At 36.9% G+C, this 12878-nt stretch overlaps 1 protein-coding gene across 2 annotated transcripts in view; it reads right to left on the bottom strand.

Moving 5' to 3' along the window:
• Positions 1-12878, bottom strand: part of LOC133639269 (enoyl-CoA delta isomerase 1, mitochondrial-like) — a 58071-nt gene continuing 45193 nt past the window's right edge. The window contains exons 1-7 of one of the 2 annotated variants that reach the window (XM_062032465.1): positions 11554-11684; positions 9831-9956; positions 6310-6437; positions 4775-4921; positions 4580-4701; positions 4281-4459; positions 1-468 (exon numbers count right to left, since the gene is read on the bottom strand). In XM_062032465.1, coding sequence (XP_061888449.1) covers positions 302-468; positions 4281-4459; positions 4580-4701; positions 4775-4921; positions 6310-6437; positions 9831-9956; positions 11554-11596 — 912 coding nt within the window. In that variant the 5' untranslated portion in view covers positions 11597-11684 and the 3' untranslated portion in view covers positions 1-301. Of the gene's footprint in view, positions 469-4280; positions 4460-4579; positions 4702-4774; positions 4922-6309; positions 6438-9830; positions 9957-11553; positions 11685-12878 lie in introns of those variants that run through there. The other variant, XM_062032467.1, reaches the window with a different exon arrangement.

Genomic DNA, 12878 nt, shown 5'->3' with positions numbered 1-12878 from the left:
AAAGTTTGAAGCAGGTATTTGTTTATTTCCAGACATGATGTGAAGAAAACCGTTTTGTTTGAGACAATGCTCGGAACAAGGGTACATTATCGCTTAGACAGGCACGTTAATGGCGAGGCTTGGATGCTTATGTTCCTTATGTGAGCCGAGCTCGCTTCGTTCCATTTATACCGAATGGTCCTTCAATATATAAATATGACCCCCAGCAGCGAAACAAGTAAATCCTATCAAACAACAACAACAGTGAAAATGACACTGACGTACAGCCGATTCCCTTCATTTGCTTCCTTCCCCGTTCTCACTAAGCCTTCCTCTTTTTGAGCATCTCAAGATACACACGCAGGGACTTCTGGATGTAGTCTTTGGTGATGAAACCCACAAAGTTTTGGATGTCGGCCTTTCGTTCGGACACGAGCTTGTCAAGCGTCGGCTTCCTCATCATGGACTTGGTGATCTGTCTGGCGTGGTCTGCAACGCATTTCAAGGAAACGGCTCAATCACGACTACAAGAGTGAGCTTTAACCCGATTATGTTCCAGGGATGTAACGATTGCCGTGCGAAATTCTGTACCCCTGAAATATTTAGTATCCCCTGCCGGTGGAGCGCGCACGGGGGCGGAGCTCTGTGCCTTGTTCAGACAGCGGCCGAACTTCCGTGTTATTAGCGATGTCAATGATACAAAATGTGGATTATTACGATCATGCTTTGATTGTCAAAAATGTTGTTGGTGTAACATGCGACATTCTTACCCGAATAAATGCTTTTGATCATCTGTACATGACGTGTTGTACTTGTATTCAAGCTTCTCTATTGTATACGGTCACGGTGTCATGCCTGCTAATTTCTGCAAATGACAATAACATCCTACAATTTGGTTTATTATTTATTTCATCTTCTGATAGATCAGTGGTTCCTAACCTGGGTTCGATCGAACCCTAGGGGTTCGGTGAGTCGGGCTCAGGGGTTCGGCGGAGGTCAAAACAAACCCGTCTCATCGTGTAAATAAAAACTTCTCCCTATCGGCGTATTACGGATACGACAACAGCAGAAGTCAGACTGATTTGCAGGTGGGTCATTTGTTGGTTTTGTTGTTTGAACAAGGTGATGTTCATGCACGATTCATTTTGTGCACCAGTAAAAAAACATGGTAACACTTTAGTATGTGGAACATATTCACCATTAATTAGTTGCTTATTAACATGCAAATTAGTAACATATTGGCTCTTAACTAGTCATTATTAAGTACTTATTAATGCCTTATTCGGCCTGGCCTTATTATAACCCTAAACCCTCTAACCCTGGCCCTAACCCTAACCAAATAACACTAAATTAAGTCTTTGTTACTTAGAACATGTTCCCCTAGTGTCCAAAAAAACTCTAAATTAAGTCTTTGTTACTTAGAATATGTTCCCCATACTAAAGTGTTCCCAAAAACATATAACTTTGTCTTGAATTTGAAAAAAAAAAAAAACATTTTATTTTTCACTAAAGAAGGGTTCGGTGAATGCGCATATGAAACTGGTGGGGTTCGGTACCTCCAACAAGGCTAAGAACCACTGTGATAGATGATAACATAACACCAATATAATGGGAACAAACACTACAAAGTAAAAAAAACAACAACATAGGCTCCAGCACCCCCCGCGAACCCCTAAAAAGGGACAAGCAATAGAAAATGGATGGACGGAAAACAAAAAAACCCCACATATTTTACGCCAGAAAATAGTACGTCCCTCAAGCTATGTACTAACATGTGGATTATATGTACAGACTTGTCTTTGTACAAAACTTGTGAATTTGGACTCATTTTATTAATCCCCAAAAAAGTTAGAGGATACAGAATATTTCAGCATATTTCTGTGCTGCCATAAAATGTGTCCCCCCCTCTATTTTCCTCAACTGATGTACTAACACCATGTGTTTTATTCTGTAGATACTTAGCATCATCAACAACAAAACTTGTGAATTTGGACTCATGTTATTAATCACAAAAAAAGATAGTAGGGGATACATAATATTTATAATCATTGACATTGCTAATAACACGGAAGTGCGGCCACTGTCTGGACAAGGCACAGAGCTCCGCCTCTATGCGCGCTCCCTCGGCAGGGGATACAAAATATTTACAGAATTTGGCACGACACCGGCCGTGGTAATAATGATAAACCGCGGTCAAACTCCCAACTGTCAGTTTTACCGTTTCAAATTGAAATCCATGTAAAACTGTGATTGATAATCGCACTTCCTTTACTCACGGTTCCATTAACTATTGCTCATTTACTGTAGAAGCGAGCTAGCGTGCTAATTGCTAGCTAGCTTGAATTACTAACAGTTTTGTAAACTTTGAAAAATAGACTTGTGAATTCAACATAAAAACATTTTCAATTTCAATCAGCATATTAAAAAAATGCACACAATATCTGTCCAGATTGGATATAATGTTGCTTTACTCCGTAATACTTTTTTTTTTTTTAAATTTTCACTTTCATATAAAGATATATGAGCTTTGTTTTTTTCACATTCCAATTCTTTTTTTACAGTTTCACTTTTTTCAATTTCAAATATTTTTGGGGCTCAGATCTTTTATTCCTGTTCTTTTTCAGAATCCCCATTTTCTTCTCCCAGTTTCAGTTCTTTTTTTACAGGGCTCTGGAATCATTGTGCTTACTTCCACGTTGCCTTCAGGGGACATAGGAACTAAAACAATTGGACTCAAAACACCAGAGGTTCCCAACCACCAGGACAATGGACGCAATTATTTCATTAGGAATACAATACACTGTTAGAAAGTCCACTGTTTTTGCATGTTTGTCCTTTTGTTTTAATGAGCTTCGCCGAACATTCACTTTTCTCACTTTATTTAGCCGTCTTTGAACACACCAAAGTAAAACCAATGTCTCCAAATTTGGTAACAGTACACTTATTTTACAGTTTCATTTTTGGCCATAATTTAGCTCCATATCCTTAAACATCTCATTAAAAACTAATAGTGTTTATTATTATTTTTTGATTTTTGGACTATTTTATGTTACTGTGAGGAATTGATTCAGGGGAAAAAACTATAAATATATAGTGTTAAGGTTTACTTTTTACATAAAACTTGGTTAAAGGGGAAAACTGCACTTTTTTTTTTTTAGAATTTTGCCTATCGTTCACAATCATTATGAAAGACATGACTATGGATGTATTTTTTTGTAATGCATTCTAATTATTAAATAAATGATCAAAAATCTGCTTACAATGGAGCCAATGGCACAAGCTCTATTCTACCTATAAAGAATCTTATAAGGTTTTATATACATGATGTAAGTACAGTATATATATATAATGTAGTAACAGGCACATTAATAATAACATTTAATATTTATGTATTTTGCTCATGGCGATCGCTTTTTTTTCCGACTACATCACTGATTATTACTCACTGTAGACTTTATGAGAGACGACAAACATAATAAAAACCTCACTTACTGTACAAGGTCTGCTGTCATTAGGATGCCGACTGCTAGGATGTTTATATATTCCCATTTAGATGAAGAATGACTCATAATCCTCGCAAAGAAAAGGGGGGTGGTACGAAGTGTCTTTTTCGCCATTTCCGGGTCTAAATTGGCTGTCAAAGTGTACCAACTTGTCGGAATACCTACTCATCCTTCTACTATCCAGGTGAGAGGCATGATTTATGATCTACAATAAAGTTTGACGAGCAAGTAAACGAGGAAGCTGCTCATCAGTCGATCATGTCAAGCTCCTGATCACGGCGTCGCTATAAATAGTTTGTCTGAGTTAGCACTTTTAATAACAATATCACTCATACTTGGTTAATATTCAAGTCACGAAATGTAAATGGAGTATTGTTGGTGCTTTTTGGATGTTTTTTATTGGGTTTTACGGGCGGAATAGAGGACCTCCAATTAACTTTTATTTACGAGTTAGAATGCATTAAAAAAACTAATCATTTTGTTGTCATGTCTTTCGCAATGATTGTGAACGATGAGCAAAATTCCAAACAAAAGTGCAGTTCCCCTTTAAAATACAAGTACTTTTTGAGCACACTCAATAATACGATGACAACTTGGGTCATTATAAAACCGATATTAAATTTATGTCGACATAAACGGGCTCATTTTTCATTGAAAAGACCTCTTTGGGGCTCAACTTTTATGTTGACAAAAGTAGTGGTAGTAACTTTTTAATAATAACACTGTGGGCCAGGACTTGATAAATTGGTTGTCAACATAACCCAGTACCACTGTATATTTATAACATGGATGACATACCTGGAATGGCCAACCACTTGGCCATGGTCTGCTCAGCTGTGGTCATGAGCTTATCTTCTGGTACTATTTGGTCCACTAGTCCTACTTTCAGAGCCTCTGCTGGGTTGTAGAGCAGCCCCAGAGCCAGCGCCATCTCAGTGGTCCGGTGGCCAACTGTGTTACTCATGGTATCCTTAAACCTGCCAGCAGCACATGGTACAGGATATATTTAGGTGGTACTTCAGTTCATTGATCCGAGAGGAAGTGTCATCATAAACAGCACTGCCACAATTTTCATGAACATGATGGTGAATTTTTACCAAAAAGGTGCAACGATGCCAAGCTGCGTCTCATTTAAGCCAATGCTGTACCGTGGATTGTCCACCATTATTCTATAATCGCATGTGATGGACATCAGACAGCCCCCTGCAGGACTGGAGCCCTGTAATAGAAAACCAAGTTGTCTTCTTTGCTCTAATTACAGAGATATGATGGATTATACCGTTTGTACGTACGTTAATGGCAGCGATCGTCACCATGTTGGAGCTGTACAGTTTTAGCCACATCTCCTGGACAGCCTTCCAGAACTCTCCACAGCTCTCTGGACTCTTGCCATACATCTCCATGATGTCCAGTCCTGCCGAGAAGACCTTGGGCAAGCTCTGCATACAAAGAACGCATGGACTGAACTCAATGTATGTCAAATTCATAATTATTGAATTAATTAATGGAATTATTATAAAACATACAGTTCAGGCCAAAATTTGGACACACCATCTCCTTATTCAATGCGTTTTCTTTATTTTCATGTCTATTTACATTGTACATTGTCACTGAAGGCATCCAAACTATGAATGAACACATGTGGAGTTATGTACTTAACAAAAAAAGGTGAAATAACTGAAAACATGTTTTATATTCTAGTTTCTTCAAATTAGCCACTCTTTGCTCTGATTACTGCTTTGCACACTCTTGGCATTCTCTTGTTGAGCTTCAAGCACACCTGTGAAGTGAAAACCATTTCAGGTGACTACCTCTTGAACTCTTTAGAGCCGCCCTAGTAGCTCCCTGGAGCTTTTTGAAAAACGTATGCAAATGGTAAAAAAAATTACATTTTTTGTTTTAATATGGTTTATGTAGGACAAACATGACACAGACCTTCCTAAATGTTAGAAATCCCACTGTTTATATTAAACATGCTTCACTGATGAGAATATTTGACCAGCACCGTTTTGTCCTACTAATTTTAATTTCGGCAGTCCTTGAACTCACCGTAGTTTGTTTTTTTATACACAACTTTCTCTGACGCTGCCACAGAAAGATGTGTTTATGCCACTCCTTTGTCTCATTTTGTCAACCAAACATTTTATGCTGTGCGTGAATGCACAAACGTGAGCTTTGTTGATGTTATTGACTTCTTTCAAGTGCTAATCAGGCATATTTGGTCACTGCATGACTGCACGCTAATCAATGCTAACATGCTATTTAGGCTAGCTGTATGTACATATTTAATTTCCTTTACTTTTGTCTTCTGTGTATTTAATTTATATTTGCATGTCTCATGACACATTATCTGTATGTAATATTGGCTGCATTTCTGATAGTTGTTTGTGTGCCATGTTGTTCCAGACCACAGAAAATGTTACCCAGCTTGCAAAGATTGTAATAAATCCATTAGAAGAAGACAGCCTGCAGTTTCCTTTAACTAGGACACACACATCTATACCTTTGGCCATTCTAAACCAGTAATTTCCAGGAGTTATCTCACCCGCTAAAAAGCCTCTGTTTTACTAATGTCATCCAATTTTGTAAAATGTGTAAAATAAATATTACATTTTAACATTTTTGTCAACAAAGAGTTGCGTCAGCCTGCGACAGTCATTTGTGATAGTTAGATAATATAGATATTTACATAATGTGTTGCCTTCATTATAACACTTACAAGGCTTTTAATTTGCTCCAGGCAGATTTGTTTTTTTGTATTTTTGGTCCAATATGGCTCTTTCGACATTTTGGGTTGCCGACCCCTGCTCTAAGGAGTAGGTGTTACCGAGGTGATGATGAGGCCTCGACAGCTCTTGTCCATCTCGAGCTTCTCCACACTGATGCAAAACTCCGTGAGGAAGTCCAAACTGAGGCTGTTGACTGGCGGACTCTTCATACGCATCACGGCCACGCCTGCAGATGCATATGACACAAACACATTTATCACAACAAGAGAATTAGCATGTCAATAAATACACGGTTCGGGGCCGTTGCCATTTTGTACACTTACAGCGCGGTGGATTCTCTCCCAGCTGACTTTGTGCAAAAGGAGGACTACACACTGGTTGCAAATATAGTCGACTAGTGAGGACGCTGCATTGCGTTTGCGGGACACAGCTAGGATGTGTCAACATACATCATCACCATATGACGATTGTATTGAAAGGTCTATTGTTAGAATAATTGTTTCTAAATTATCACAAAAGCTTTGTATTACATTGAGTTCCTGGCAGGGGGACGGGAGCTGTCTTTGGGGCCTACCAGGAGGAAGGCTCGTAAAACTCCACTGTGACTTCAAAGCAGACAGATGGCAGGACCTGCCCAATTTCCAGACAAACTCTTTTTGAAGTATTTTACGAACCCTTTTTGAACTATTTTATAGAACTCTTTTTGAACTATTTTACGACCTCTTCTTTTGAACTGTTCGGTAACCAAAGGCAACGCTGTTTACGACCCACTTCCCTCTGGAAGCAGCTGTGGTCGGGTGGGGGGGGAGAAAGTCAAATAAAGAAGGAGGAGAGCAATCTTTTGGCAGAGCGTGCTGAGATACTGTACAAGGGTACAGTGTGTCCAGACGTGTCTCCTCAATTGAGTCCAAATTGAATTATGTCTCTGTTTAATTTCTTTGCCTCTTGTCTTGTTTAATAGATGTCATCAGTGTTTGAACCTGACATCTATCGTCTGCCAAATGTATATAACTTATATTGCGCAACCCTGGTGGCTCAGTTTGGTTTGGGGGTAAAAAAAACCTGAAGAAAATACGCAACAGAATAAAGTGTATTTGTAGTTGTAATACATGTTTGTTTTGCTTTTCATGTTTTTTCACTCACTTCATGACCAATTATGCAATTTGGACAATTACATCATTGCAGTGGTGCAAATTGGTAATTAAGCTCAAAGGGAGACTGCACTTTTTTATGGAATTTTGGAATCATTCACAATCCCCATGTAAGGCAAGAGCACATTTGTTTTTTATGCATTCTAAATCGTAAATAAATGTAAGAAAAAGTCAGCTAAAAATGGATCAATCGGAGTCGTTCTATACCGCCTATATACCGCTCTAAAAAACATCCAAACACCTCCATCATTCTTTTATATACACACTGTAAGTATGTATGCAATGTGGTACATTCATAATAACCATTTTTAACAAGTATTTTTGTAATTTTAAGCATACGGCGGCACATTAATTTCATAGAAGCATCACAAAATGCCCGTTTTCCTTCAACAACAACACCTTCTACTGTATTTTCCGCAGTATAGAGCGCACAGTTATATAAACTGCACTCACTAAATGTAGGTGAAAATGTTTTCCCATATATTAGCTGCAAGGGACTATAAGCCGCAGATACTGTATATACGCTGCAAAATGAATATTTACACAAAAAGATTCGGTAGAAGTTTCTTTACATACCATAATTGTTTCCAAACGGTGCCTGTAACAGGACAGTAAAAGGGTTGACCGAACAAAACAGAAGTCATTGTCATGGACGCACTAGCTGCGGAAGTTCGCTTTCCAATCAGCTAAACAGACTCAATAACTCCACGGTGACGTTGTGGCGAATTTACTGAGGAATTTATAAAACTGAAACAATACAAAAAGAATGCTGTTGTAAATTATTAATACTAAGACACTCGTAAACGTGTTAGCATATTAGCGAATACTAATTACGCTAGAGTCATTACATTAAGATAGCATCTACAAATATGCATGAAAACAAACTCCTACAGACATCACACATGGGACAGTTTTGTAAGTATAAACAGTTTTAGTTATACTATGAAACTTACAAACGTCGCCTGGAGTTTTGAATGCAGAATCCATATGAGTAGAAACGCTATAGAAGGCTAGATGACTGAGCGGCACTCTACTTTCAGGTGAAAGCATTAAATCGAAAGACACTGCAGTCAGCGAACTTGTCAAAAAGATGACGCCATTGCACAAATAATAAAACAACTTAGTGTATTTGCTTGTTCTTTCCTCAAACTGTATAATGGCTGTCAGCAAAATAAAGCCATAAATTAGCCGCACCATTTTATAAGCCGCAGAGTTTAAAGTGTAGGGAAAAAGTTGCGGCCTATAGTCCGGTATTTAAGGTAATCATGACAGACTTCATGAGAGACAATAAGCATAATATACAATCACTTACTGTATAATGTCTGCTCTCACTGGGATGACAATTGTTAAAATGTTGTTATATTCCCATTTAGATGAAAGAATACACATAATCTTCACAAAAAAATGTGGGTGTATCTTTCTTGCCATCTATGGGTCTAAATTGGCTGCCAAGGTTGACCAATCTCTGTTTTTTAGCTAGTCACTTCTCTGTGATCAATGCGCCGCTAAAAATAGGTCCTTAACATTAGCGCTCATAATAACAATATCTCTAATACTTGTTTAGTATTCAGGTCACGAAATGTAAATGGTAGTGATGGGTCCGGCAACACCGATGCATCGGCGCATGCGTCGAGCTCATAGAGCAAAACCCTGTGTCGGTGCACGTACCGCTTTTAGAAAGTCACGTGACCGATCATGAGCTGTTTCGGTCATGTGACCGATACGCAAACTGTGTCGCACTGACGCCTCCTCTGTGCCCTGTGAGCGGTTCTTTTCTACAGCCGGAGAAATAACAACTAAGAAGAGAAATCGTCTAAAATTGATTACGTTGGAAAAACTGTTTTTTTAAAATAAAAATGTGTAAAAAAATAAATAAATACAATTCCCAGTCCACAAGCATCCTCATTCCCAACACGTTCTCTTAGATTTCCATGTTATGATACATGTTCACATTATTTATTGACTGTATCTAAAAAAGAATTTTTTAAATTTTTATTTAAATTAAGATATGAAATAATCCTAAATGAAATACAATGACTTGGTTTATATTATTGTATATACTAGGTCATAAAATCATTGTCAGTTGAGTCGGTCCATAGGTTGCCTATAGGGATTTTTAATGTCCAGCAGATGTCAGTATTTAGTGACACAGTATCGACACAGTATCAATACAGTTTTGCAATGTGTCGAAACGCTTCATGACGCCTCATCAACCCATCACTAGTAAACGGAGTACTGTTGGCGTTTTTAGGATATTTTTTTGGGGCGCAATAGAGGAGCTCCCATTGGCTCCGTCGTTTGTTGACTTTTGCTAGCATTTATTTACGATTTAGAATGCATTAAAAAAATGAAGATACATGTGTTTTTGTCCTACATAGGGATTGTGAACGATAAACAACATTTTTAAAAGTGCAGTTCCCCCTTAAAGTCAAATATTGACACAGCTATGCTTCACTTTCAACACTCACCTGTACTCTGGTCGAAATCCACCGCGATTTTGGGTGTTGTGGAGTTTTTTCTCTGCTGTGCGACAAACCCAGAGGACGCACACACTCTGCCATGACTGCTGCTGGAGGACAATTGAGAGAGAAGACCTGGATGTTGACACACACACACACAGAAAAACAAATACAATGCTCAATATCTCGTGTTGCCAACTTATGTGTTTGATTGATTGATTGAGACCTTTATTAGTAGATTGCAAAGGAAGAGAATACATTATATCAGGGGTGTCCAAACTTTTTCCACTGAGGGCCTCAAACGGAAAAATTAAAGCAAGTGGGGGCCATTTTGATATTTTTATGGATTTTTTGTATTTATTTTACCTATGGGGTCCCGGGGACCATAAAGGGTCTCAGTTATTAAAATGTTAAAAATAAGTCTAATTTGTATTATTATTTTTTATTTAACGCTTACAGTAAATCTCTATATCAACTTAAAAAAAAAAAAAAGGTTTTATGGCTTTTCTGTCAAAAACAACTTTGTTTTTTATAGTAAAACTGAAATATGCAGTATTTAGTAATTGGAGCCCTAAAATATAAATAATGCAGGACACCATTGATTTTAATTATTTAATATTAATTTTTGAGTCATCACAGTGAAAAGATAAATAAAATACCACTAAATATATTTGGGATCCAAAAGGTTCCCCACTCATAAAGTGATACATTTATATTAGTTTTTGTTTTTTTTACTTTCATCACTTGAGTTACGAGATCAACTTCAGATATATCTGTCGATTTTACGTTTGAACTATTATTTTGTTTGTTTTATGCTCTTTTGTCAAAGAAAACTTTGTTTTTATATGGCAACTACACAATATATGCAATATTTACCACATAAAACATGTTAAAGTGAAACATTTGAACTAATTGGAGCTTTGAAAATAATTAATTATAACGTGGATTTTTTGTCATTATTTTTTTTTTTAGCAGTGGCAAAAAAAGAAAAAGAAAGAAAGACAAAAGAGAAAAAAAACAGCCTGCATGGCAGCTTTGTGTCAACATTGCAACTTTTTCTCGTTAGATTTCACCTCATTCCACTTTTTTTAATGTTCATTTTTATTTTTTGCAATAGCATTTCCAGAATGTGTGGCGGGCCGGTAAACAATTAGCTGCGGGCCGCAAATGGCCCCCAGGCCGCCCTTTGGACACCCCTGCATTACATGAAACAGTACAGTACATATTCCGTAAAATTGACCAATAAATGGTAACACCCGAATAAGTTTTTCAACTCGTTTAAGTCGGAGTCCACGTTAATCAATTCATGATGATATTTTGATTTATAAGCGAAAAAGCAAATCTCTGCGTTATACAAGAATACATTTGACTAATAACGATTGTCATTTTACTGTTAGGATGTGTGGTGCAGAAAATAGCTGCACTTTGGACACCTTTCTTGTAGTGTGTTGGTCTGAGAATGTGAAACAAACGTTTGGAATGAAAGACATAAATGTTATCGGTGTGAGTGACTGGTAAGGATGAAGACCAAACAATGTTGAAGTTAGTCATCAAGTAGGAGAAGAAGAGACATGACCCTTGCTCCACTTTCTGTCAAGCAGATAGCAACGGCTAGCTAGTTAGCCGAGCTTTATAGTAGCGGTCGAACCTTAAACACACTCTCTAAATGGGTATCAAGGTCTAAGATGAAACGTGCTCTCTGTCTTGTAAAAGCAGCATAAAAGCGACGTACCTGGTAAAGCGGACTTATTTCTCAAAGCTGCCCTCAAAGCCATTTTGTTGTATGCACTAGTAGAGACGTGACGTTCACGAACGAGTCGACTCTTTTCAACGGCTCTTTTAAGTGGACGATGAGAACCGATTCCCAAGTGTGAGCCGTTCGTTTGAGAGATGTTTTTTTTTATGCACATGCAAATTTGCTCGAGAAAATGAGTCAGAATTAAAGGAAACTCAGCAGCAGTTAGATTATCTTGTTATATTATATAAAATATAATAAAAATAAATAAATAATTACAAAAATCAGTGTAGAAATATTGGTTCTGAGACAAGATCGATTGCTTCAGTCTTAATTCATCGGAAGTGGGTCTTGAGTTTTGATGCACTGAATTTGTTTACATTGAATTTATACAGCGTTTTAAAATTCAGTATGAAAAAAATCAGTGTATATATATTTTTTATTTATTTTTCATATATATTTATATATATATACAGATTTTTTTACACTGAATTTCAAAACATATGTATTGATTTTTTTTAGACAATTTTAACAAACTGAAATTTTAAACACACATTTTGCTCACACATTTGTATTCAATGAAATTGTCAGCATAATAAGATGCAAAAAAAAATAGTTTACAAAATTACAACATTTAAATGCAAACAACTCAACTAAACAAATTCAGCGTGGAAAAAAAGCTAAACAAAAGCTTCCGTGATGAAGACACAAATTAACCTCCATAAACGAGGAACTTAAAATGCGAGAAATTCCAAAACTAAGAATAAACTTTCTACAGGGGAGTGCAAGAAGTGTGATAGCAAATGGTCAAGATTTCAGCGATTCATTTGAGAGCAAAAAATTTAATTTGGAAAGAAATCAAGAGCATTAATATATTGTAATTATTTTTTCCCAATATTTGTTGAATATATATATATATATATATATATATATATATATATATATATATATATATATATATATATATATATATATATATATATATATACTACCGTTCAAAAGTTTGGGGTCACCCAAACAATTTTGTGGAATAGCCTTTATTTCTAAGAACAAGAATAGACTGTCAAGTTTCAGATGAAAGTTCTCTTTTTCTGGCCATTTTGAGCGTTTAATTGACCCCACAAATGTGATGCTACAGAAACTCAATCTGCTCAAAGGAAGGTAAGTTTTGTAGCTTCTGTAACGAGCTAAACTGTTTTCAGATGTGTGAAAATGATTGCACAAGGGTTTTCTAATCATCAATTAGCCTTCTGAGCCAATGAGCAAACACATTGTACCATTAGAACACTGGAGTGATAGTTTCTGGAAATGGGCCTCTATAC

Source organism: Entelurus aequoreus, linkage group LG22 (assembly GCF_033978785.1).
Source record: "Entelurus aequoreus isolate RoL-2023_Sb linkage group LG22, RoL_Eaeq_v1.1, whole genome shotgun sequence".
NCBI classification, from domain to species: Eukaryota; Metazoa; Chordata; class Actinopteri; order Syngnathiformes; family Syngnathidae; genus Entelurus; species Entelurus aequoreus.
This window is presented reverse-complemented; position numbering and strand designations above follow the sequence as displayed.